Source organism: Prinia subflava, chromosome 6 (assembly GCF_021018805.1).
Source record: "Prinia subflava isolate CZ2003 ecotype Zambia chromosome 6, Cam_Psub_1.2, whole genome shotgun sequence".
Classification (NCBI taxonomy): domain Eukaryota; kingdom Metazoa; phylum Chordata; class Aves; order Passeriformes; family Cisticolidae; genus Prinia; species Prinia subflava.
This window is the reverse complement of record NC_086252.1, coordinates 19,854,934-19,880,416: the sequence shown is the minus strand read 5'-3', so window position 1 is coordinate 19,880,416 and position 25,483 is coordinate 19,854,934. Positions and strand designations below refer to the sequence as shown.

General features: G+C 42.6%; 1 protein-coding gene across 1 annotated transcript in view; it reads left to right on the top strand.

Annotated features, from left to right (window-relative positions):
* Window positions 1-25,483, top strand: part of LOC134552170 (collagen alpha-1(XXVIII) chain-like) — a 39,670-nt gene that overhangs the window by 3,234 nt on the left and 10,953 nt on the right. The window contains exons 5-22 of the mRNA XM_063400562.1: window positions 809-862; window positions 940-984; window positions 1,768-1,794; window positions 11,544-11,588; window positions 12,306-12,350; window positions 12,991-13,044; window positions 13,795-13,863; window positions 14,532-14,600; window positions 16,339-16,407; window positions 18,592-18,660; window positions 19,094-19,162; window positions 19,248-19,316; window positions 20,425-20,493; window positions 21,722-21,793; window positions 22,379-22,447; window positions 23,143-23,214; window positions 24,178-24,246; window positions 24,684-24,752. Of these exons, the coding sequence (XP_063256632.1) occupies window positions 809-862; window positions 940-984; window positions 1,768-1,794; window positions 11,544-11,588; window positions 12,306-12,350; window positions 12,991-13,044; window positions 13,795-13,863; window positions 14,532-14,600; window positions 16,339-16,407; window positions 18,592-18,660; window positions 19,094-19,162; window positions 19,248-19,316; window positions 20,425-20,493; window positions 21,722-21,793; window positions 22,379-22,447; window positions 23,143-23,214; window positions 24,178-24,246; window positions 24,684-24,752 (1,104 nt within the window). The remainder of the gene's footprint in view (window positions 1-808; window positions 863-939; window positions 985-1,767; window positions 1,795-11,543; window positions 11,589-12,305; window positions 12,351-12,990; window positions 13,045-13,794; window positions 13,864-14,531; window positions 14,601-16,338; window positions 16,408-18,591; window positions 18,661-19,093; window positions 19,163-19,247; window positions 19,317-20,424; window positions 20,494-21,721; window positions 21,794-22,378; window positions 22,448-23,142; window positions 23,215-24,177; window positions 24,247-24,683; window positions 24,753-25,483) is intronic.

Genomic DNA, 25,483 nt, shown 5'->3' with positions numbered 1-25,483 from the left:
CCATGAGACCCTCCCTCTGTGGGGAACAGACAGACGGAAGGACAGTGTGGTGTGGTGAGGCTCTCCTTGTAGCCACAGCAGTGTGAAAGGCAGAAAGGAACTCCTTTCCTGTTGAAGTCAGACACGACCAGCTGGATCTAACTAGCCTCAAACATTAATAGCCAAAAAGCTCTTTGAAAGCAAAAGAGAGGGCAAAATACTGAAGCATTAGGAACAACTAGGAGACAAGAACAGAATGGACTGGACTTCTTTCAGAATAATCTTACAAACAGAATGCCTTAGCAAATCTAGGGGGTTGCCTCATGCAAGGTCTGGTGATCAAAACTGCAGGGCTTACATTTTAAAAAGAACTGAATGATCTGATATATCCCTGACACTGAACTAAAGCACTATAGTACCTTATAGCCCTTGCTCCAGGTGAAGGGACACTGTTAGAGTTTGAAAGAGAACCTTAGATTTGCCCATCCTCATCCTTTTGACCTGAATATCCTATACATACACAAACAGAAAGACACTCTGGGTTTATGCATCACAGTACAATGAACTTTGATTGAAAATGTGAAACCCTCTACCTGTGTGCAAACAGTAGTTTTGTTTCTAATACAGACACAATAGAAAAATGAAAGCCTATTGAGTTGGTGCTGCTGTTCCCAGATATTCAATTTCAATGTAATGGTAAATGCAGAGATTTTGAGAATGAAATCTATAGGAAGTAAATATCTTAAGTTTGAGAAAAATAGTATATATATATATAGTAAAACCAAATTATTTTTCCTAACATATAAGAACTGTATTTTGTTGTTTCCAGGGTAAAAAGGGACGCACTGGGGACGATGGAGCTCCAGGCCTGAAAGGAGCAAAGGTGATTGGTTTTTCAGATTTAGGAGAAAGATCTGTCTTGTCCTTATTTTATTGATCTTGATTTTAAATTATTCACAGGGAGACCCAGGTCTTGATGGAATCCCAGGACAAGATGGAATAGAGGTAAAAAAAAATTTTTTCCCTTTCTCCAGTGAGCAGTGTTCTTTTAAGGAAAAATACCATCTTTTTTTTTTCATTGTTATAAGAGCAAATTTCAGTTCTGGTTTACCATCTAATGATTTATTAACATTACAAGAACTGAAAACGCTTGCATTGCTTAATGAAAAGGAATAATTCCTTCTTACATATGTGATCTAGAAAACACTCTCCAACACTGTCATGGTACCTCCAAAACATTGGAATGCTGAGATATGATAAACTAAGAACATTACAGAAATTGACACTCTGCCTGCACCATTCTGGGTTTATTTAAATTTGATTAAAAAAGGACCCAGTGTATAACAGCAGTGAAAAATTTGAAGGAAATACATATAGGAACTAAGTGTGGGACCAGTCTCTTAGTGTGTAATTTTGAATTCATTCACATATGAATCCCTCTACTTTATGCTTTCTTATTTATTCAGTACATTTAGTGACTTTTTCTTGTTTTCTTATTTTACCATGTTTTTCTCTAAGATGGAAATATAAACTCTACTGGATCTGATTTACATCACCAGAATCCCAGTCTAAAATGACACGTTCATACAATTCATTTACCCGTGCAACAGCATCTGCCACGACTAAAAGGCACAGCACTTTGAATCATATTGCCATAGTTAGCAGTCATCTTTTCTATCTGAAATGCTATTTTTCTGAAGAGAGTAGAGTATTAAGGAAGCCAGTACTCATGTACCTACCTTTGGGTTATATATTGTCACAATCTGCTTTGCTTTTTTGTTTTCCCAGGGGAAATCTGGATATAAAGGAGAGAAGGTCAGAATTGATGCCTACATCTTTATTTGTTATATTTATTTATTATATATTGTGCCACATTTCTTTTAAATACAAGTAGGGAACAGTAACACTGTCGCGGTGCCGTTACTAAAGCCCCTTGGCTTCACCCCGAGCCAGCCCAGGCACCGGAGCAAGCGGAATCCGAGCCGCCCCTCAGCGGAACGAAGGGGTCAGCCCTGTGGGTTCTTGTCCCTGGGAGAGGCCGGAACGGCAGTAGGATAACTGAAGCGACGCGCTAAGAGCGAGAAAGGAGGATCCAGCCAGCCAGAGAAACCACAACTTTAATCCAACATAGCACTGTCCAGACCGAAGTGGAACCAGGCTGAACTGGAACTGGATTCCGAACAAAGAAATGCACCAGCTTATATGCTTTCGGGGTAGGGGAGGAGAAATGGGAGTCCCTCTTTGCGGCAACCAATGGAACCTTGACACTTGGGAGATAAGGGGAAGGGTTGCAAGCCTTGAACCAGTTAGGGGATAGGGGAGGGATAACACAGTGGCGGGAAGAGGGGAAAAGGTAACATGTGACCAAGGGGAACTTATGAATTTCAATTAAGGGGGGGTGTACAGAACATACAGCATTGTACAGAACACACAATATAGGACCCACCAGCCTTTCATCTTTTCCACATATCTAAATCCTTCCTACTTGGTAAACCACCCATATATCTTTCAACTTCTCTCTGCCTCAAAACCCTCTTTCCTATATCCTTCTTTCAGCACCCTCTCCTTTTTCCTTAAGTCTCTCTCTTTAAATCCTCTCCTTCGTCTGTCCTTCTTTTCCTTGTCACAGTCCTTCACAGCACCTTCTTGTTCCTGCTTACACTGTCCCAACTTTCTTTGTGGAGTCCAACTGAGGTTTAACATACTGAAATGGGGAAAGTCCAACCATCCACACCACCACATCTCCCCCTTTTCTTTTATTTTTGACCCTGTGAGTCCTATCTCAGATATCCGAATTGAGGGGGGTCCACCAGGTGTTCAGAACGTGGGTATGATTCTGCAAACCACTGCTGTTGAGTAGGCCATTGTTCTCGAGGAAAGCTGCGCACTTCTTCCACGATGATTTCAAGCTGTTCAGCCTGCTCGTCCTCATCAACGAAGCTTTCCTCCTCCTCCTTGAACACTTCTGGGCCTACTTCAACGGCTACTCGGTGGACTTCAGCTTTGAGTGGTGATGTGGAGGAAGAAATCAAATTCTGCAACATCTTTTTCATTAGTCCAAGGCTGGCAATAGCAACAAAAAGCACAAAAACAATTAACAGAACAGTTCTAAGAATCGATCCCGTCCAACCCGAGATCCCCCATCCCTTGAACAAATTACTGAGCCAGTCCCCGTATTCTTGCTTGATGTCTCCTATCATGTTTTCCATTTGTTTGAGTGCCTCGCGAGTCCCCTTGGCCCTAGATGTCAAATTAAAGCAGCAGAGCCCCTCAAACTCCTCACACGAGTGACCGTGGAGGAGCAGGAGGTAATCGATGGCTGCACGATTCTGGAGGGTTGCCTGCCTCGTAATTTCCTCATCTTTCAGGAGGTTTGATAGGGCCCTAGAAGTCAAACGGGATTGCTTAGCTACCCAACATTCCAAATGGCCTAATTCTCCGAGGGTCTTAGCAATGGCGACCCACGGCGCAAATACTGTGATTGCGATGCCTTTAGATCTGCTCCAATGGATAATTTCCTCATCGCAATCGTCTGCCAATTTTTTGAGAGAGTAGTCTTCTCTCTTCTTTCTAGAGTGTGCCAATAGATGTGCACCATTTGTAGAATTTTGTGTAACCCAATCCAAAATTTGTGATTTGTTGGGTGAAAACAATCCGAGGGTCCCAAAGGTGCACGGGCCTCCGGAGAGGTGAGAGGGGATACCTGCCCATGCGTGGTCTCCGCAAATCAAGAATGTTCCCCTAGGAAGCTGGCGGGGATGGGCAAAGACTTGGGCTGATTTTTGGGGAGGGATTGGAGGATAACTAAAGGACACAGCGTTGCACCAATGAGTATTAAAATGGGCTTTGGAGGAGACAAAATGACGGTGGTGACGCTGGACGTGGTCGTTACGGATATGAAAACAAGATTCGGCTCTGGCGGAACCTAGAAGCTCCAGCTCCTGAGGCTCGTTTTCTAACTTTGGAAGACTTTTAATATAATTGTACCACGCGACGATGTAATGGGCATGCTTTAGGTTATGCTCCATTTTAGCAGCTTCTTGTCTAAGTTTTTGAGCATAACCTAGAAGCATCTTGGGCATCTCACGATCTTTAAATGGGATCCCCACGAGGCAGGATGCCATGGGATTCGCGGCACTCGCTTGGTTGAGACATATGTGGTCTTGGCCCAGTGATTTGGCCAAGACAGCCCAGACGTTCTGTTGTGGCTGGGGGACGAGCCACGCCTGGGCGATGGTCAGGAGACTGGCGAAGAGGACGGCTGAACTGATGGCAGTCTTGGCGCTCATGGTTGGACGGATCTAAACAGAAACTCAGAAAAACAAATCGTTACAAAGTGGGAAATCACAGAAAAAGGGGTCCTCCCAGCCTTCTGACTGCTCCTCCTCTTCCTCTGAGTCACTGGACTCACGCCTTTTGCGGCGGAGAGCCGCGGAGGCGACTTGAGGCTTTTCGTTATCTCGGACTTTTGTTTTTCTTTCGATATAAGGCTTTACCCATCTGGAGGGTATCCACTTCGGCCCGGCATCAGTGGAGACGCAGGCGTACCCGCGCCCCCACGTCAAAAGCGTCAGTGGACCCTCCACTTTCCCTGTTTCGGGAAACCTTACGGTCACCGGCGGATGCTGCTCACTCAGGTCCCAGTCGCGGTTGCTATTGAAATGCCGCACAACGGGCGGATCTGGTTTTTCATAAGAACAATTTAGGAAATTTAACACATAAAGTGCCCTTGCCAATCTGATTGATGGAGTTTCAACCTTCAGGACTGGTCTTTGCTGTTGAAGGACCCGTTTGACGTTCTGATGGGTCCTTTCAACAATGGCCTGACCCGTGGGGGAGTGAGGGATGCCCGTTTTATGCTCAACTCCCCATTGCTGCAGGAAATCTGCAAGCTCCCTGGAAGTATACGCAGGGCCATTATCTGTTTTAATTTCCTTGGGGATGCCCATGAAAGAGAAGGCCTGAATGAGGTGTTGGATGACGTGGGAGGCCTTCTCCCCTGCGTGTGCGGAGGCATAGACTACACCCGAGAAGGTATCAACGGACACATGCACGTACCGGAGCCTCCCGAACGCCGCCACATGGGTGACGTCGGTCTGCCAGATTTCACAACTTCCCAGCCCTCTGGGATTGACTCCGGCGTGCATGGTCGGCACGGAGTGGGATTGACACGATGGGCACGAAGCCACAATCGCCCTGGCCTGTTGCCGGGTGATACGAAATCGGCGGACTAGGGCTGGTGCATTCTGATGGAACAAAGCATGGCTGAGCTGTGCCTGTTGAAATATGTCAGGCAGTGGGGTCTTTGTCACAGGAGCAGCGAGAGCATCTGCTCTCCTGTTGCCCTCTGCAACAAACCCTGGCAAATCGGTGTGCGACCTTGTGTGCATCACGTAGAAGGGGTGCTCTCGGTGGGACACAAGCTTTATAAGCTTCGAGAGCTGCGCATAAAGCGCGTCGTTGGAAACCTGCTGTAATACTGCCTGATCAGCTCTGGACACTACCCCTGTAACATAGGCAGAGTCGGTAACTATGTTTAGCGGTCCGGGAAATCTCTCTAATGCCCTGACGACTGCGGCCAACTCAGCGACTTGAGGCGAACCCTCAACGATTTCAACATCACTGTCCCACTGCTGAGTTTCGGGATCCTCCCAGGTCATCACTGACCTGTGAGAAGCCCCGGACGCGTCTGTAAAAACGGTCAAGGCCTGGAGTGGTTTTGCACTTCGGACACTCCTCAATGCCAATTCAAAATTTCCATCCAGATTGAACAATTTGTGGGCCGGCCGATGAATTGAAATTTGGCCCGTAAAAGAGTCCAGAGCGAATTGTAGAGCTTCATTATTTTGAAGCAGAGTTTCCAACATGGGTTTGGTGATCTGGCCCGAGGATAATTTGATGGGGAGATGGATGCACTCAAAGTCACAACCGGCCAACTCGCAAAGGCGCGTACGTGCCTTGCGGATCAGCTCAGCCATGATTTCTTGTGGCCTCGTAAGTCTCTTGGGCCGGTGGTGGCTAAGAAAGACCCACTCTATGATCAGCAGTGGATCTCTCCCCCCGTGGCCCTTGGTGTCATGCTGTGTGGTGTTCGAATCCCACTGAAAAATGACCCCAAAAAGATGCGGGAGCTTACCCAGCACCACGAACCGAAAGGGTAAGCCGGGGTCACATCTGTGCGCCTGGCGTGATGACAACGCCTGTTGTACCTTCTCCAGTGCTTTCCTTGCCTCCGCGGTGAGCGCCCTGGGAGAGCTAAGCTCATCTCCCCCCTTCAATAAATCGAAGAGGGGTGCTAGATCCTCCGTGGAGAGACCCAGCCAGGGCCTCACCCAATTCAACTCTCCGCAGAGTCGATGGACATCCGCAAGGGTCCGGACTGATGTCCGGATAGCCAATTTTTGGGGAACAATGGTCCGCCGTCCGATTTCCAGCCCCAGGTATTTCCAGGGTGGCATCCGCTGAATCTTCTCTGCTTGCAGCTCAAACCCTGCAGCAACTAACAAATCTGTTACGCGTGTGAGGACTCTATCCAGTTCGCTTGTTGTTGGGGCGCAAATGAGGATATCATCCATGTAATGGTGGATGATAACCTCCTCCGCGGCTGCGCGCACAGGACGCAGCAAGGAAGAGACGTACAGCTGGCACATCACCGGGGAGTTCTTCATACCTTGGGGAAGAGCCCTCCAGTGATACCTCTTCCTTGGGGCCGCTCGGTTGATGGTAGGCACCGAGAAGGCAAAACGCGGTGCGTCATCCGGATGTAAGGGAATTTGGAAGAAGCAATCCTTCAGATCAATAACTGCCAGATTCCAATTTCGGGGCAGCATGGCAGGGGATGGCATTCCTGGTTGGAGGGATCCCATGTCCTCTATAACGTTATTAATTTGTCGAAGGTCGTGAAGGAGGCGCCAGCGCCTTCCGTCACTCTTTCGAATGACGAAGACGGGCGAGTTCCAGGGGGAATTCGTTTCCACGATATTACCCTTCTGTAACTGCTCCTCCACGAGCTCCTCGAGCGCCTTTAATTTCTCCTTGGATAGCGGCCACTGGTCAACCCACACTGGATTATCCGTTTTCCAATTCAGTTTGAGGATTGGGCGCTCCTCAGTGACCGCTAGGCAAAAAACCTGAGGGGGGTCTGGGATACTAATTGTGACCCCCCATTGGGACATGAGCTCCCTACCAAGCAGGGGCCGTTCATATTTGCAAACGAAAGGGCGCGTATATGCCAATTGCCCTTTCGGCCCCGTGAATTTCACCATGCGCGCTGATCTCTTAGCCGATTGAAAACCCCCTACTCCGGAGATATTCGCCGGCGCGTCCTCCAAGGCCCAATGTGACGGCCACTCCCGGGTGGGAATGACCGTGACATCCGCTCCTGTGTCAAAAAGAAGACCTTTATTAACGGACTCATCCCCAATGGACATCGTACATTGTATTATAGGTTTTTCTTCTGTGATCCGATGCACTGCGTTGACTGAAAGTGGCCTTTCCTCAGGGTAAACCTGATACTGATCTGGCCTGGTGTGTGGAATTGCCTGGGCCACTATTTGTCCCTTTGGATGGAAAGCTGGGGGATGAGTGGAACGCAGCCAGACATTGAGGAACCTGGGGTCACCCTTATAGGTCCCCGGGTATACCTCAATGTCTTGCGGAGTGTATTTACAGTCCCCAACAACAATGAACTTACCTTTCCTTTGAAACGGCCAGTCCAGAAGGTCTTCGCAATCCACGCGAACTGGGTACCAGCTGGTATCTCTGAGGTGCGCACTGTGAGTGAGCCTCAACCTGTAAGGTTTACAAAATGGTGTTAACGTCAAGTCCGGGAAAGTTCCCTCCTGGGAAGGGTAAAGGAAATGCCAGTCCGAGATAGTTGTCTTGGTCCAGTGACCCCCGAAGGCGTTGACTGCCTTCTCTTCTGCACTGCCCACCCTGTTGGGGTCATCATGCCGGGTGGGCCCGCACTCCCCCCCTAGTTTTTTGAATTGTGTTCGGAGTCCTCCTGCTGCGGCCGAGGCTTTGCCAGCAAATTATGCGGGCATTGGCTCACAAAGTGCCCTTTTTCATGGCAGAGGTAGCACTCGACCCGTGCTCTAGCTGGGTTCGACGCTGCCGGCTTGCGGGCCTGTGGGCGACGAAGAGTCGCATCTTCCGCAGCATGCACCTGCCGAGTTCCCTGCTTGCTTGCGGTGGTCATATGTTGAAGCAGGAAAGGGACCTTTTGCTGGCAAACTTGCAGCATCACCTGTAGAGTCCGTGGGGGTTCTGGAGGGAGACTTAAAATCGCTTGTTTGCACACATTATTAGCATTAGCAAAAACAATCTCCTCCAAAATTCTCTTACGGGCAAGCCCGTCCGTTACTTGTATTTCCAAAGCCCTAGTCATCTTGTCCACGAAATCTACAAATGATTCTGTGTCCCCTTGCCTAATCTGGGTGAACGGCGGCAGGGGTGCACGAGGCTGCATCGTGAAAAAGGCTTTGCAGGCCAGGTCTCGCACCCTAGGCAAAACTGCTGGTGGAATGAGCAGTGCCTGAATTTGAGGGGACTCGAAGGAACCTTCTCCTCCCAGCAATTCAACAGTAAGGGGATTACCTCCTTCATCAATTGCTGGGAGTGGCAGGTGCGGCAGCTCTTCCCGCAGGGCTTGCCTAAATGCAGCAAGCCATAATTCAAATTCAGCCGGTGTCATCAGGCAAGAAAATAATTGCTTTAAGTCTGCAGGAAGGGTTGTCGCAGCTGCTAGGTCTGCCTGAAGGAGGCCGCGGAAGTACGGGCTCTCTCTCCCAAACTCTTTGTGCGCCTTACATAAATCTCGAATTATAGTTTGTGAAAATGGCTGCCAATTCGGTTTAGGGTCGCCACCCCCGCGAGCCCTTCGGTAGGTGACAGGCGCAGCTGAGAGATGCACTTCCTGGTTTCCATCGCTGTTGTCTTCCGGTTCCCTACCGTGGGAACCGGAAGAGGCAGCGTGGGAACTACCATTCCAAGATGGCCTCCTTCCGGGGTGGGGAGAAGTGCCTGGCTCCGCCCCTAGGGCGGGCCAGGGGGCAGGAGTGGGAGGAGTGTCAGCGTGGGAAAAGGGAGGGACCGAAGGCGGGGTTTGGGCGGCCACAAAGGGAGGAGACATCGGGTATGTGGGAGGAGCCATGGGTGGAGCAAGGGAGGGAACAGAGGGGGCGGGTGTGGGAGGGACCAAGGGGTAAAATGGGTTGGGCAGATAAAAGGGGTTGGGCGGGTATGAAGGGGTTGGGTCAAGGAAGGGATTGAATTTCGGGGGAGGGGGACGCGGGGGAGGGGTAGGAGAACGGCGCGAACGGGCGCCATCTTGTGTGTCGCAGGCGCCATCTTGTGGCTCCTGTGACGCAGCAAGATTAAATCTAACTTTTGGTCTATAACGTGGGGAGACAGGGGAAGGGCTGCGTCCCCGGGCCGCTTGTCCAGGGCGACCCGAGGATTCCTCAGCAGTCCGGACAAGACTGCTGAGGCTGGGGGACCGGGAGTTCTGGCGAGAGCCTGGGCTGGCAGACCTAGGGTCTGCGGCTCTCCTCAGAATTCCCTTCCGAGGAACGCGGGGATTGGGAGAAGGGGAACGGGAAACTGGGGCGGGCGGTCGCGTTGGCTTTTCATGCAGGGGAGAGCTGTTAGCGATCGTTTTAAATTTGACAATCAAAAACATAAAATCTTGGGGACATTTATCCGAATTGGCCGCCTTTTTTTCGATCGCCTCCCAGTAACGGGGGTTCCTTACAAGCTCCTCAGACGTGTTACTGAACTGCACGGAAAGCCACCGCACCAGCCGTTTTAACGAACCGCGGGAGAACTGAACCTTGTTCTCCTCCAAAACTCTAACAAGAACATAATAAACTCCTTTCTGGGTGGTCGAAAGCGAGGCACCCATCTCGCCGGTGTTGAAAAACCACCCTCACCCAAGACCGGACCAACTAAATCTCAAACAGAAAACCGTAACTGCCGCAACTTAAAAACCGGGCAACCCTGCACTCGCTAAAGCCACCGATCCTCCCGGCGCGCGGCACACGCAACGTCCCCAAAAACCCGACTCTCCCCCAGCTCCGAGCCTCCCTCGAGAGCTGGCAGGAGCACTCGAACGAAACAAACCCGAACGAAAAGAACTAAAAACCGCCTGGGCACGACCAAACCGGGAGCGAAAACGAAAGCGTTATCCCCCCGGTCCTGCGCAGACTTCTCCTCGGAGCCCTCCCCCGTGGCTTGGAGAGGGGGTCCTGATCGCGTGCCCCCGACGGAGGGTACTTACCTGCGGTCTTGGGGAACCCTCAGCGCACAGAAGACTCCGCCGGGAGTGCTGCCGACGAAGCTGCCTCCTGGATCTGCGAGGAGCGCTCCTCCGAAGAGGCTGCTCGACTCGCAGCGGTGGGACCGCCCTGGATCTGAAACTCTTCGGTGCTCGCGCCTGGTGCGAGCACCGCCAATCCTTCCGGGGACCACAAAGAGGGAAGACAAGAGCCTCCACGGAAACTCAAGGCTTCTCCTCAGGGTCCCATCTGGGGTGCCAGCCACCTGTCGCGGTGCCGTTACTAAAGCCCCTTGGCTTCACCCCGAGCCAGCCCAGGCACCGGAGCAAGCGGAATCCGAGCCGCCCCTCAGCGGAACGAAGGGGTCAGCCCTGTGGGTTCTTGTCCCTGGGAGAGGCCGGAACGGCAGTAGGATAACTGAAGCGACGCGCTAAGAGCGAGAAAGGAGGATCCAGCCAGCCAGAGAAACCACAACTTTAATCCAACATAGCACTGTCCAGACCGAAGTGGAACCAGGCTGAACTGGAACTGGATTCCGAACAAAGAAATGCACCAGCTTATATGCTTTCGGGGTAGGGGAGGAGAAATGGGAGTCCCTCTTTGCGGCAACCAATGGAACCTTGACACTTGGGAGATAAGGGGAAGGGTTGCAAGCCTTGAACCAGTTAGGGGATAGGGGAGGGATAACACAGTGGCGGGAAGAGGGGAAAAGGTAACATGTGACCAAGGGGAACTTATGAATTTCAATTAAGGGGGGGTGTACAGAACATACAGCATTGTACAGAACACACAATATAGGACCCACCAGCCTTTCATCTTTTCCACATATCTAAATCCTTCCTACTTGGTAAACCACCCATATATCTTTCAACTTCTCTCTGCCTCAAAACCCTCTTTCCTATATCCTTCTTTCAGCACCCTCTCCTTTTTCCTTAAGTCTCTCTCTTTAAATCCTCTCCTTCGTCTGTCCTTCTTTTCCTTGTCACAGTCCTTCACAGCACCTTCTTGTTCCTGCTTACACTGTCCCAACTTTCTTTGTGGAGTCCAACTGAGGTTTAACATACTGAAATGGGGAAAGTCCAACCATCCACACCACCACATAACACCATCTTAGCAGCTGCTCCACAAGCTGTAATAGAAGACATAAGAGTTCCTCAATGAACTTGCAGCACAATTGCTATAATATGCCCTGAATAGAACAACATTTAGGTTTTCAACTAAGGCACCTGGAGAATAAGGATGACATGCCAACATAACTCATAAGTATTTATTCTTATTCCTTTCCAGGGTGAAAGAGGTGAATGTGGAATCCCAGGAATAAAAGGAGACAGAGTAAGTAGCCACTGTTGTTTCCAAGAAAACAAAACAAAACAAAACAAAACAAAACAAAACAAAACAAAACAAAACAAACAAAAAAAAAAAACCAAAACAAAACAACCCACAAACAAACAAACAAACAAACAAACAAAAAAAAACCTGAATAACAACTATGATGACAGAAGATTTAAAGCATATTTTAGTTCTAAGGCTGAGGGAAATTGACAACTGACAGGTTTTTTTGAAATACATAGCAAGGACACCATTTTTATATCTTTCTGAACTCTTTCTACATTTTCATATGATTCCTCTTATGGTTCAAGGCTGAGCCCATTTAAAACAATGGCAAAACTCTAACAGACACAGAAGGCTTGAAATAGTAAGCAAAGGGAAGGAGACATAAAAATGAAAACAAGATTTCTAATTTCCAATCTCCAAGATTTAGTGTATAATTGCTGTAAATATTTCAAACAGAGCAAATAGAGTTTAATCCTGGATTAAATTACTGGTCCTTGATAATGAACTCTGTTCATCATTATGCTGTATTTTAGTTACCAGTCAACCTAATAATATTTATTTAATACTTTGTGGCTGCTGACCTTCTCTAAAATTTAGTTTCTATTTTAATGTAAAGATATCTAAATAAAACACCTTAGTAAAAAGTTACTTAAAAATGGTTTTGACAAAATCGAAATATACAGAAATATATATATTTTTTCACTTATCTTTCAGGGTCCTGAAGGTCCAGTAGGCCCCAGAGGAATAAGAGGGATACAGGTAAAAGAAAAAAAAAAAGAAAAACCAGCTATGAAAACAACAAAACCAGGTTCCCTGGGATTCAAAGATCTGAAATAATATCATACCCTTACTGACATGGAATCTTTGAGTTGCTAAGTTGAAGGCACCCAAAATCTATCTTCTTAAATAGCAAAATTAATAAGATTTTGGAGAAGCAATATAGACAAATAAATCATCCCTATAATCCATTCTGTCTCAAAGACCACAGCAAATACAGTTCCATAAAAACCAAAATCACTCATTTCTCTTTCAGTGTCTTAGCTATTTCATTCCCTCAAGAAGTACTCAGAAACTCTTTAGTGTCTTCTCATCTCAATACTCTCAGACTGATGGCCAAGAAGCTTAGCCCATCATAAACATTTCAGTAGATCTTGACTGTAGATTACCTTAAATTGCATTCAAAAAAAGGGAGGGCCAAATTCTCTCCCTGAATACCAGAACCAGCTCCAACTGGGTTGAGTAACTGAATATATACATCCATCACAAAGCAAAGCTTCAGTTCTGATATGTTTAAAACTCTTATTTTTATGTAGACTTCAGCAAATAGTAAATTGTTTTCCAAGCTGCCATTTTTACGAAAGCTTGAAAAATCTCATTGAAAGCACTCCTGTTTTAATAGGGTCTGCAAGGACAATCTGGAGATCAAGGGCCTGAAGGCCTGCAAGGATCAAAGGCAAGAACTGCTTTATTTCTTCTTTTTATTAATGTTAAAAGGTATTAATATAGCCTCACAACAACTATGATTTCATCCTTATATTCTATACCCTTCTTGTAGTGAATGCAGCTTAACTTGACACAGATAGCAAATTGTGTACTTTTTGTACTCCACAAGGTTAAGAAAGGTATTGCTTTGCTCCTTGTGTCAAATTCAGATCCAAATCATACTCCCATCCTTATTAATGAACAGTCAAAATATGGTAGAGTCGCAGAATATTATTTAGTATTTCTTATTATTTCTTCAGTTTTCAATTTAAAACATTTTTTCCCTAAGTGCCAAACAGGAATTCTGTTTGGCATCTCAAATCAAGCATTTTGTTGAAACTGAACATTCTCATGAGGAATTCTGTAGTTCAAAAAGAATACTGTTATGAAGAAAAATAAGTGTATAAGGGACATTATTTGTTATCTCTCTTGATATCTTCTTTGCACCTGCTGGCCAACATTGATACACAGAATAGCTGAGTGTCAAAACTTACATGATGTGAAATATTTTTCCTTTTGTTTAATCTCTGATCTTTGTACAAGATAAATTATTACAAGGGAATTTTGAAGCATTGAAAGGATGAACAGATGAAGTACTGTGCAAGACAATTCCAATGGGCTGAAATTCAGGATATATTAAAAATTAATCTACAATTAGTTAAACTCATTTTCCTAGACACCAATTTATAAGCAAAGTTGTTTTCTTTTCATTCTTTGAAAGGGTGAAAGAGGTCTCCCTGGACCACCTGGTTTGCCTGGAGAGACTGGGATAGGACTGCCAGGCCCAAAGGTACAAAAATCCCATCTTCTGTACTGCATGTGCTGTAGGATAAGGACCAAGACAGCTGAGCTAATAGACTTGCAGATTCACAAGAAAATTCAAGACCATAAATGCTGGTTTTGTGGTACTGGAAAGGTATTTTGTATTTTGTTATCAGAACTGTTTGCAAACAGTTGCAAACAAAAAGAAAATTTTAAGTATATACTTTTAAGGATTATTTTAAGTTTTTATGCTTGACATGAACTCAACCCAAGAAGAGTATGGCTAGGTGAAAACACATCCATAGTCTTAAACAGACATTAATCTGTGCAAAACAGGCTTGTTGGTTTAGATGACAGGCCTAAAAATATGCCTGTCTATGATGAAAATTCTGACTTCTTGGGAGAGGACAATAAGTGATACATGACTGGGTGTATGAAGGGAATAATTAATTTTTTAGACTTTACATTTTCTTCTCTCAAGTGCAGAATTGAGGCTGTTCCCTAAAGCTGTGAAACTGCTCCAGTTCAATGCCTGTTGGTGTGGTGTGTGACTCTGAGGACATTCAGATTTTCTCTGCCGTTCCTGTATTCTCCTACATCTAATATTTCAAGCACAGAATGCCTGATGAGTTGTTATATGCTGCACACATAAAAACACCTAAATCAGGCATATTCAAAGTACATCTTTCTTTGAAGGGTGACACTGGTTTGACAGGAAGACCGGGCCCTGTTGGCCCACCTGGAGTTGGTGAGCCAGGATTTATGGTATGTCTATTTGTTTACTTGGCGAGAGGAAAATAGGACAGAAAGTGAAAATTCTCCCTGCTTCCCCATAAAATGTGTGCTAAATTATACCATCTCTTTCTTCTACATTTCTTACTCTTATACATATGCATTGTCTTACTCTGATTTCCCTTAATAAACTGGAAATGTTTCCAATTTCTTAACTTTTCTAATTATCATATCTCAAAAACCGGTCTGAAAATATAATATCTGATGCAGTAACACACAAATATATAAATAAATCTATCCCCTGATAGATTTAATAGTGTCAAATCCCTATGTGATAACTCTGAAGTTGACTGCTTTTCAGTATCACTAGAACATTAACATCAGCATGGATTTGAAGAGGAAATTTTCAGAATTTATAGTAGGTTTGGCTCTGAAGTCTCTTCCCTCTTTTCCTTCCCTTCCTCTTCCTGGCAGCTGTAAACTCAGTCTCTTTGTGGTAATTCAGAAAACTAGCATGTCAATTTTATGGTCCTTTTTTTTTTCTAAATATCAGGCAGCACCTTTTACTGAGCTATTTACAATACAGTAGACTTAAATTCATTTTTCTTTACCTGGATGAAAGATTTCTAGTGCAACCACAAGGGACATTTTGTGCCATTTTTTCACAAGTACCTTTTCCTCATTGACAAGGCAAAATTTGGAATAAACATTTAATAAGAGGTGCTCCCATGTAAAAGAGAATGATTGTCCAGTAGGTGAACTGACAGATTTCCAACCTACCTGAACATACACTCCTGGAGAGCAGTGAGTTCTTGCTGAAGAGCCCAAGGAGAAGAGCATTACAAATAAGGCTGGTGGTGACAGTCAGTCCGAGCGGGACAGTAACACTTCCAGAGTCTCTTCAATGACACCACAGAGCAAAGACCCACTCTGTGGAGCAAGAGGTGCCTGTGATGTGAACCTTTCCTAGCCACAAAAGTACTGCTATAACAAGAGATTCTTAGATTTAGATTAAAAAAAAATCTAAATATGTTTCTTTTATTTATTTCAAAGTTTATTTGCTTCAAAAGAAGTTTCTTTTAATGGCTTAATAGAGTGCAAATATCTTCACTCAGGAATGATTCTAAAGCTGTGTGCATAAGGAGAAGCATATTTAGGCTATGCAGAGACAAATCTACCAGCATTCTGTGATGTATGTGTAACCTCAAGCAACAAACCAGAGAAAAAAACCTGAAAAAACAGATGCCATAAAACACTGTGAAGGAGGCTCAATATGCACAGGTGCTGGACATGCATTTGTTTGGTTATTTGCCCCTTGTGCTTGTATCAGATCTGCTTTCAAAAAGAGAAGGGCATGCTATTACTGTCTTCGCCAATTACAGTCAAATCTCTCTACAGCTATGTCTCAGCATTACTCTGCATGAGCTTTAACCTGGTTCTGTCTCTCATGATTTTACTGATACATTAATAAAGATTAGCAAGAATTTGTAAAATGGAAATTTAGGGAGTGAAGATTTCCAAAATGTAAAGAATAGAAATTTCATTTATATAATCTGTGATTCCTTAGCAACCTGAAGGCTATTGTTACTGCTGCAGGCCAGAATTCTCATCACTTATTCACTGGGAATGCTGTGTTACTGTATTATTTGTAACAATTATAACTACACCAGCATTTGAAGAGGTGCTTATAACAGACAATGACATAGAACACACTTCTGTTCATTTGAGTGATTAATACATATTCTAGGTCATTTTAAACTTATGTTAACAGGGGCCTCAAGGACCACAAGGTGTTCAAGGAGAAAGAGGTTCACCAGGAGAAGGACTTCCAGGACCAAAGGTACAGCAGTCAAAGAGTTCAGAGCAGCATCATTAAATGAGTGCATGCCAAAACAAGTCCATAGAAGACACAGGAATCTGAGAAAGTACCTTGTAAATCAATATTAAAATCTGCCATCAAACAATCCAATAGATTTTGATGGAATTCACTTGGTCCAAACATGACTTGTAGGCACAGCTAGCCTTTGGGGGCCTGTGAAGCCAATATTTAATTTACCTGATGCTTGATTTGTGAGATCTAAGCCTGGAATGAATTCTGTAATTTTAAAACAGCCTCAAGCATTTGACTTTAAATAAAACACCATTAAAAGGTTCCTAGATGAAAACCTTAGCATTTTGTTGTTGGGTTTCTTTTTTTTTTTTTTTTTCTTAATCCTTATAGAAAGAGATCTTTGCTGTCACTATTAAAGACAGGCTTCTAAGCTTCTTACATACCTCAGCCACTGGCTTATGCATTTTAGCAGAAGACTGAATTCAGTTTGTGGGAAAAGAAAGGTGCTGTTACTAATTTGCAGATCCAGTGGAAGTAATGACAGTGGTAGTTGTACCTCCATGGATGGACTTACTAGAAGATTCTTTTACTTCCCACTGAAAAGCAGTTCCTAGGCTGAGCTGTCACATTGGCCTCTGGTTACAAAAGCAAAGTGACACAGCTTGTACGTGAACTAAATGAGCAACTAAACAGTTTGCTCATTTTTATGCAAGCACCAATTCTGCTTGAGAAAACAATAAAAAATAGTTTCACAGATGCAGAGCCCATCTGCACCTTCACTAAAAATCTTCAGATTTCTGCTTAGCACAATAGTGTTGTCAGCCAGGTTGAAATTTAATTGCTGCTAGCAACATAGTATCTCTAAACATCCAGTGTGTATTTTATGATGATGAATTATATAAATTATCTAACCTCATTGTTGATGGCTTGTATCTGTTTGGCAGATCTCATAAATAAAAATTAACAAAATTATGTTTTGAAGAAAATGTATTTCAAAATCACTCAATTGCCACTGAAATAGCAGTTCATGTGGGAAGAAACACTACAACTAAAAACTGAAACACAGCAACAGGGCACAGTGGGAACAAGTACAGATGAATAGATAATCTGAAACTATTAAGCACTTGAGATGGATAGGCAGAATAAAACAATCAAAGTGAAATTCTGTCAGCACTATTGGAACTCCTCATTCTATAAAAAATGTAGTACCTTTTACTGCCAAGTCTGACCTGGAGCCAAGCATGTATGAACAGAGTCCATATGTATCTCTACTCCAGTCTATGGCTGCCAAGAATGTCAGTTCTTTGGTTTTAAACACATTTTAAACAGGTGATCTGTTAATCTAAGCAAATTTTACAGTTGCTTTCTTCATGACTTTTTACTACAAGCTCACAATTTAGTAAGAAGGATAATGAAGGCAGATGTTCCAAAGCATCAGGAGTAAAGAAAGTTATTTTAAACAGAAATCCTCATAATGTATTTCTGTCAAAGTTAGAATGATGGAATTGGTTACTAAAGATAGAAAAGGTCTGTCTGGGGCATAATTTTATTGTCTTGGGTGATTTTTTGACTATTTCACAAGCTAGCATCTGCCTCTACATGTTTTATTAAGAGACGTTCAGGAAAGCACAATATTTGTACCTTTATTAGTAACCAGCATTTTCCCCAAGACCACTGTTTTGTAAAGGAACATTTAGAAAGAAAATTACATTTATAAATAGACTTCTACAACACAGTCAACCTGATCTTCATTCTGCTGAATGCTTAGTGAGAACAGGATCCTCATTACCCCATTTCAATGAGATTAACCCACACTTTAATGAGATTAACCCATGAGAAAAATAAGCAGAATTCAGTTTTTAGTTAGTCTCAATACTCAGCCCTGCCGACATTTAAATCACTTGAGGTTTTTGCCATTGATTTGAGAGGCAGCAGAACAGGACTTTAAGTAATTGAGGTGGGCAGAAAGATAAAAAAGAAGCTTGTTCAGCTCTTTCATCAGCAATTTCAAATTGCAGGGCAAACTCTTTTGAAAAGATAATCTCTTTGGTATCCTGGAACACAGATCCAGGAGCAGTTTTCTGGTTCTTTTCATTTTGGTTTTCATGATGACAGAGCAAACATTGTCTCTAGTTACTTCAGAGAGAACAGCTGTGTGTCTCCACAGTTAACAACTTACTATTTTTCATGTAGGGAGACCGTGGCTTTGATGGACCAAAAGGCCCTCGTGGACTTCCAGGCATCAGCATAAAAGGTGAAAAGGTGAGCAATAAATACACCAGGGGATTAATGGAGTGCAAATAATCTAATACAGGGAGTACAGGGTTGATACTCACTACAGAAGGTACAGTGAGGCATGGAACCCATAAAAGACACTGGATAACGTGGTATTTAGTTGAGATTTATGCCCAATAAATTCTCTCAACCCATTTTAACATCTCCGCATATTAAAATAGGAGATGTTAGAAAAAACATCTGATTCGGTGTGGAAGTTAAGGTTTAAAAAGGGAAAAAGAGACAAGAAGTTGTTTGCAACTGAACCAGTGGGGAATAAATGCATGTGTGAAAGAAGGTCAGATCCCCAGCTTTAGTGACTTCAAGGGAAGTCAACAGTACTGACTAGCATGGGAGTTGTCCCAGTTTGTTTCTATATCTTTACACAACTAAGCAACTGTTCTTTGTTGCTTTTTGCCAGGGTGAGTGTGGTCCTCCTGGTCTACCGGGATCAGTTGGATTACCTGGAATTGGAATTCAAGGAGAAAAGGTACAACTTCCCCCTCACCACGCACTTTGGTGTATAGTAACAGAGACTATTTCATTTTTAATAATTACTTAACTACTCTTCTCAGGGAGTGGAGGGCCCAAGAGGACCACCTGGCTCTAGAGGGCTACCAGGACAGGGGATACCTGGACCAAAGGTCAGGGAATTTTCTGAAGTAAAAGCTACTGTGCTGTTTTTACTGTTTTGTTTCATAATCCAGAAATGATCTGTCTCTACACTTACCCACATTAAACTGGATTGCTGAACACCTATCTAAGTATTGACATAGATGCAGAAAAATATTTTCTTTATTAATATTATAAACAGAACAGCAGATCCTACTCCACTGGAAAGTCTTGGTAAAGTAATGCCATGGCTATTTATTTAGGTTTTTGCTTGAATCACACAGAAGCTTTCAGATACCACATACCAGACAGTGAGCTGCCCTTTGCCTGCTACACTTCCACTGAGAGGGCTGTCTGCCTTCAGCTTGTGCTTTCTACATATCACAAGGAGATGCAGTAAACCTGTTACAAAAACTAGTTGCACTTAAAAGAGAGGACCATCCCAATTTCCACAGCATCTTATATTCTCACTGTGATATTTCCATTCCAGAAAAATAGATACATTAGAGCTTGACTGCCTTCCATGCAACTTCTGCTACCTATTGTCTCACCTGAATTTGTGTACCTACTGTATCTAGGCATTGAAAATGGTCCAAGGTGTAAGGAAGACTACAGAACTGTTAATGAAAGACATCACTCTAGAGGTGTTTGGAATGGAGATTTAAAGTAATTTCCTGAAAGGTGTGACAAAGTTCTGAATGACTGAAGGCTATTAAAGCATGGTATAAAGGAACTAGAGGTGTAAGTGGTCAAGTGTCCATGACAAGTAAATAATTTTGGAGTGTCACATATCACCTCTTATATTTTAAGTGCTTGTGCAGGGATATGTTTAGCACTGCTAAAAAGTAAAAAAGAGAATTAATTGTCTGTGGATGTCATATATGCTCCTGAAATATCAGTTCTTTGGCAGGAAAGATTCCCGGGGACATACAAGTATAGATTTACAGCATTAATAATTTCTACCAACAGCTCTTCGGTGACAGCTCAAAACATACAGCAAATTCCCACTCTTTGTGACCAAGGGTTTAACACATCTTACTATAGACAATATCACACTAATCTTTCTTAAAGTATAAGCAGTGAAGCATATGTTTTTATATTTTTCATAATAATGCTGTTAAAAACTAATATCTGCTTAAGGGTGAACAAGGCTTGCCAGGAGAGACTGGAGTGCCAGGAGAAAGAGGTATTGGAGAACCTGGTTCTAAGGTACATAGTTAATAGAGGAATTATTTCATCTACTTATTCATTTGGATTATAAAATTATATTTCTTGACTATCCTTTCTGAAGCCACATACAAACAGGTTTAGAAATAAAATTTAGGTTCTTAGTATTTTGAATTTTTAACACAGACTTTCAATAGCCTCCAGATATGACAGCATTTTAAATACTCCTGTTCTATACAAATGTAGTAAGGCTTATGCTGACTGGAAATTTCCACCTGCCTGGCTCATTCTTCAGTCATCATTGCACACAGCTCACCTACAGCTCTGCCCAGAAAATCATCCAGAATATTAAACATCTGCCAGAACTCACAGTCCCAAGTGTAAGTTATGGTGTAGGCAGAGAGGTGAAAAAAAGCCCTGGACAGTGGTTCACCTGAACAGTGGTTATTGTGCTGCTCCTTCCCTTTTCCTAGAGAATGTGATGGAAACAGAGCAGCTACCTCCTCACACCTTTATACGAGAAACAAGCTGTGCTGGGGGACAGAAAGAACAGTTGAGTTGCTGAGAGGAGAGGAAGCCGTAACCAGATTATCTTAGTGCTGAACTTCCCAAGATAGTAAGCAGTCCCTGTGTCATTAACAGCCAGATTAACTGGCTAATTAATAGAATATGAGAATAGATGAAAAAAGTAGTTTTGTGACAGTGGAAAGAGACAAGGCTGTCCTGGTTTTACTCTTGTTTGTTAGGGATTTGTGACAGGGGCTGGAAAAGAAATTATTACATTTCTCTCTTTAATTTCACAAAATACAGTAATGCTGATTGAACCCATTTGACCCCAAATTATCCTAGTTCATCTAAAACCAGGTCAGGCTCTTGAATCTTACATAAACAGGGCCATGATAATTCCACTGACATTAACTGATTTGCATTGATATTCATCAGCAAGATGTCAATCATTGTGTCACTGTCAGTTCTGATATTTACTTCAAATGCTGCCACTGGGTGAAATGATGGCATAAAGAATAAGCTGAATCATTAATAGCTAATAATTTTAATTGTATAGCTAAAATGCACAGTTCAAAACAACCAGACAGTAGGACAGTACCGAGTAATAAGAACTGTCTTTATAAAAAAAGACTTCATTTCATATGCATATATGTTTTCTACAAGTATATTTAAAGTTAAAAAAAATTTAAATAGATTTCCTGAATTCAGAGATGGAATAATACCAAGTCTGCATTTAATAGAATTTACTTTTTGCTGATGTCAGGGTGATCCAGGGCCTTCAGGACTGGCAGGTCTGCCTGGTCTTCCAGGAGAAGATGGAGCTTCTGGACAAAAGGTTGGGTCATGCCTCTCTGTAACCTATCTGCTTCATCCCAAGCATTCCTACTGTATTCCCTGTGCTGACACCCAAACCTAGAAGAGTGTTCATGGCCAGTACCACATTTTTTTAGCAAAACAAAATCTCTTTCGAATATACTTTTTTAGGAAAAAACTTCACTTTTTCTAATTTTTTTGGGTGGGACATTGCCTAATCTTGTTTACCACTGTGTGCTTTTTGTAATTTATTAAATGCCCTGCAACTCAGAAGGGAAACCACTAAAATGGCTATGGGCAAGCTTTCATGGCCTTCTGACCATGTTTTTATCTAGATTCAGAAATCCTATTTTTTAAGGTTATATACTCAGAGTGGTCAGCTGCCACTAAGGAAATGTGCTACTTCACACATTCCACATGGAGTTGTACAGTGCTTGCTTCTGAATATGGAAAAAAACCCCTGGACACACCTGACATCAGGGGGTGTTTTGCCATTGATTCTAAAAGGTCTATGGTTTTAATGAAATTATTCAAGGGACTACAAAGTTCGTCTTGCACCATTGTCCATGCAGTGCTCTGAAATGTTCCTTTGATTTTTCTGTTCAAGGGTGAACCAGGGTTGCCTGGTCTTAGAGGTCCTGAAGGTGCTCCAGGGATTGGAATACAGGGGGAAAAGGTAAGGATTTCTTACTAAAGGTGTGACTCAAAATTGTAATGCCCAGGAATAGGCTTGTCAAAGACTTCTCTCTCTCTTTTTTTTTTTTTTTTTTTTTTTTTTTTTTTTTTTTTTTTTTTTTTTTCCTAATATAAGTAATAAGGAAGATGTTATTCTGGACTCATATTTGTTTCATTCTTGTTGTAATTATTACAGCCTAGTAATCTGCTTGAATAGCAGTTTTCCCTTTAGAACTTTACACAATTCTTAACTTTTCTGGCCAATCAGACGGGGAATTGTGATCAATTGATTGGCCCTATTTGCCTTCAAATTTAAAAAAAAGTACTAGCAAATGAATTATATTTTCCTGTTTTGATTATTTTTCTTGGTATCTTTTTTAATGTAATTACTTAACTTTTCAGCTGCAATTATTCAACATTTAAGATCCCTTTTGGCTTTTATTTTTCTCACAGTATTCTGTGGTAAACTGGTTTATTTAATATCGGATGAAATCTATGTCATTTTAATTGTACAAATCCAAAACTGGACAATTACTGAGCAAAATTAACTGACTTGAAAATGAAGGCAATAGGAACAGCTCATGTGCACCACCTACAAATAGAAGTTTGCTACTTTCACTGACATTTACCATCGACTTCAGTTAATATATTCTTAAATTATTTGGCATCTGTGACCTGTCTTTTCCATTTCTGTAGGGAGATCAAGGACAGAGAGGAATGCGTGGATTAACAGGACCAGCAGGAGTGCCTGGACCTGTTGGAGCTAAAGTGAGTTTATTACTATGCTATAAGTGTAAAATAGTCTCCCAAAGCTGTACATAGATCCAGATCTCAGAAACAACAGTTCCAGAATGAACTCACCTCATTAAAAAATAAGTTCAAAAAAGTTCAGCACAGGCTTCTCTTAGCAAGAATCACCATTATCCCTATAAACATCTAGCAGTGTTTTTTGAAAACTTTTGAATTTACCATATTGCTTCCCTGTTGGTTTGGAATAAATAAAGGTATTTCTGGTATTTTTATACCAAAATATTTGGTATAAATTTATACCAAATATATAATTAATATATAATATATAAATTTATACCAAATTTATAATAATATTTATACCAAAATATTTATATACCAAAAGATAGTATGGTGTATGGCATATAAATATATGACAGGACTTTATTTTCCCTTGCACTGACTCATGGCTGATATTCTTTTATGGATTTGGAGTTTCTGTTAAAATGCTCAGTACTTACTGAAAGTGAGAGAAGACCTACTCCAGGTTTCTCCTCCAGTTTCTTATTCTTTCACTATTTAGACACACAGGAGTATTTCCACAACAAAGAAAAAAAAGGTAAAAATGCACACTGAAAGAGACATTTTTAAAAATCTACTCTAACAGTAATGTATCTATGTTTCCAGTATACCTGCACAGCTGGGCAGGGAGTCTTGAGCACTGTATTTGCTGGATGAAGTCTTGAGTACATTAAGAAAGGGACTTCTAAAAACATGTTTGTTCAGTGACTGAGAAGAATCTCATTTCCATGGAGAAAACAGAATATGGTTGTTATCAGTTCTCCAAATAGTTACATTGATCTCTGCATAGAATAGCTTATTAGAAATTCTAATAGAATTTTAGTGGAATTAAACGTAAATTGTTGCATAAATGTTTTCTCTGTGTGATGGTCATATTCACTTTCAGAAAAATCCATTGTTTTTTCTCTCCTACCTTCACTGCAGGGGGAGCCAGGCACACCAGGACGTCTGGGAATGCCAGGCCCTCCTGGGAGATCTGTGCCTGGACCAAAGGTACCATCCACATTCCATCTCCTAGTGCTTAGAAACCCAGGGTGAAAACTGAAGTAGGTTATGTTAATATTTGTGTAAACAATTCCAGCTTTATGAGGTCAACTAAAACAACTTCTTTCCTATGAACAGAGTTGTGGATTGTATCTAGTCTAGTTATCACTGTGCCCTGGTATTAATTGCATGGCAGCTTGAGGTGTGGCTACCTCTGTTCATTTCTTTATTTTGAATAATCTTGGATATCAAAACACTTTTGTTTATTCTTTTTTTTATTTATTTATTCTTTCATTTTTATTTCTGCTTTTGGTGTTTAATATTTGCAGTAGCGATAAATAAATTTAGATGTTATGTTCATTATATATGAATTTGTATAAAAGAAATCCACAGGCTGTGATGTTTAATAAGATATGTAACCAGAGGATTTATTTTCCTCATTGCAGGGTGACATTGGGTTACCTGGTCTTGCTGGACCAATTGGAGAACCAGGTTTTGGTCTTCCGGGGGCAAAGGTACCTCCTAAATTGTTAAACTAATTTGTGATACAAATGTAAAACAAGGCAGGAGGATTTCAGTGAAGCAACAAAAAATCTCCTAGGATGGCCACAGCGTTCCACTGAAATGTTCCACAGTTCTTAATGTGTGTGTCCTACAACTGTGGCAGAGTTGGATTTGCAGAGCTGGAAAACCATGGATGGTCAATCCTCCAGAGTCTGAACTGTATAAGCTTTCAGATGGCAAAGAACCAGGAGAAGAATGACAGAAGAACAGATGAGGAGTGAATTTAGAGAGAACACCTGATTAACCCTGCTTACACCAGCCTACATGTTAATTAGCAAGCAGTTAATTTTTCTCAGCCAGGCTCCTTTGCTTCATTGATAACTTTGAGACAGGGTTATAGTGTAAGAAAAACATGAATATGTAGCTAATCTCTAATGGCTTTCATCTACTGCTTTTCTAGTACTGCCTCAGTGGTAGCGACTAGATTCAACTTTCATAAGTCATTCTTCATTCCAGGAAAGATTTTGTCTGAAGACCAAGAAACTCAGGACACATAAACCTGTGTTTCTCCAAACATACTGGATCCTGCCTGCCCCTCTCCCACCTTTTTTTCTTAGTGAGTTTGACAGGACTTTTGAATACATCCCTAATCCCTTGTTCTTTGAATGAACTGAACAGAGCTGCAGAAGCATGAGAAACATGTAACAATCTCTATCACTTTTTGATCAGTCAGTGGTTTTCA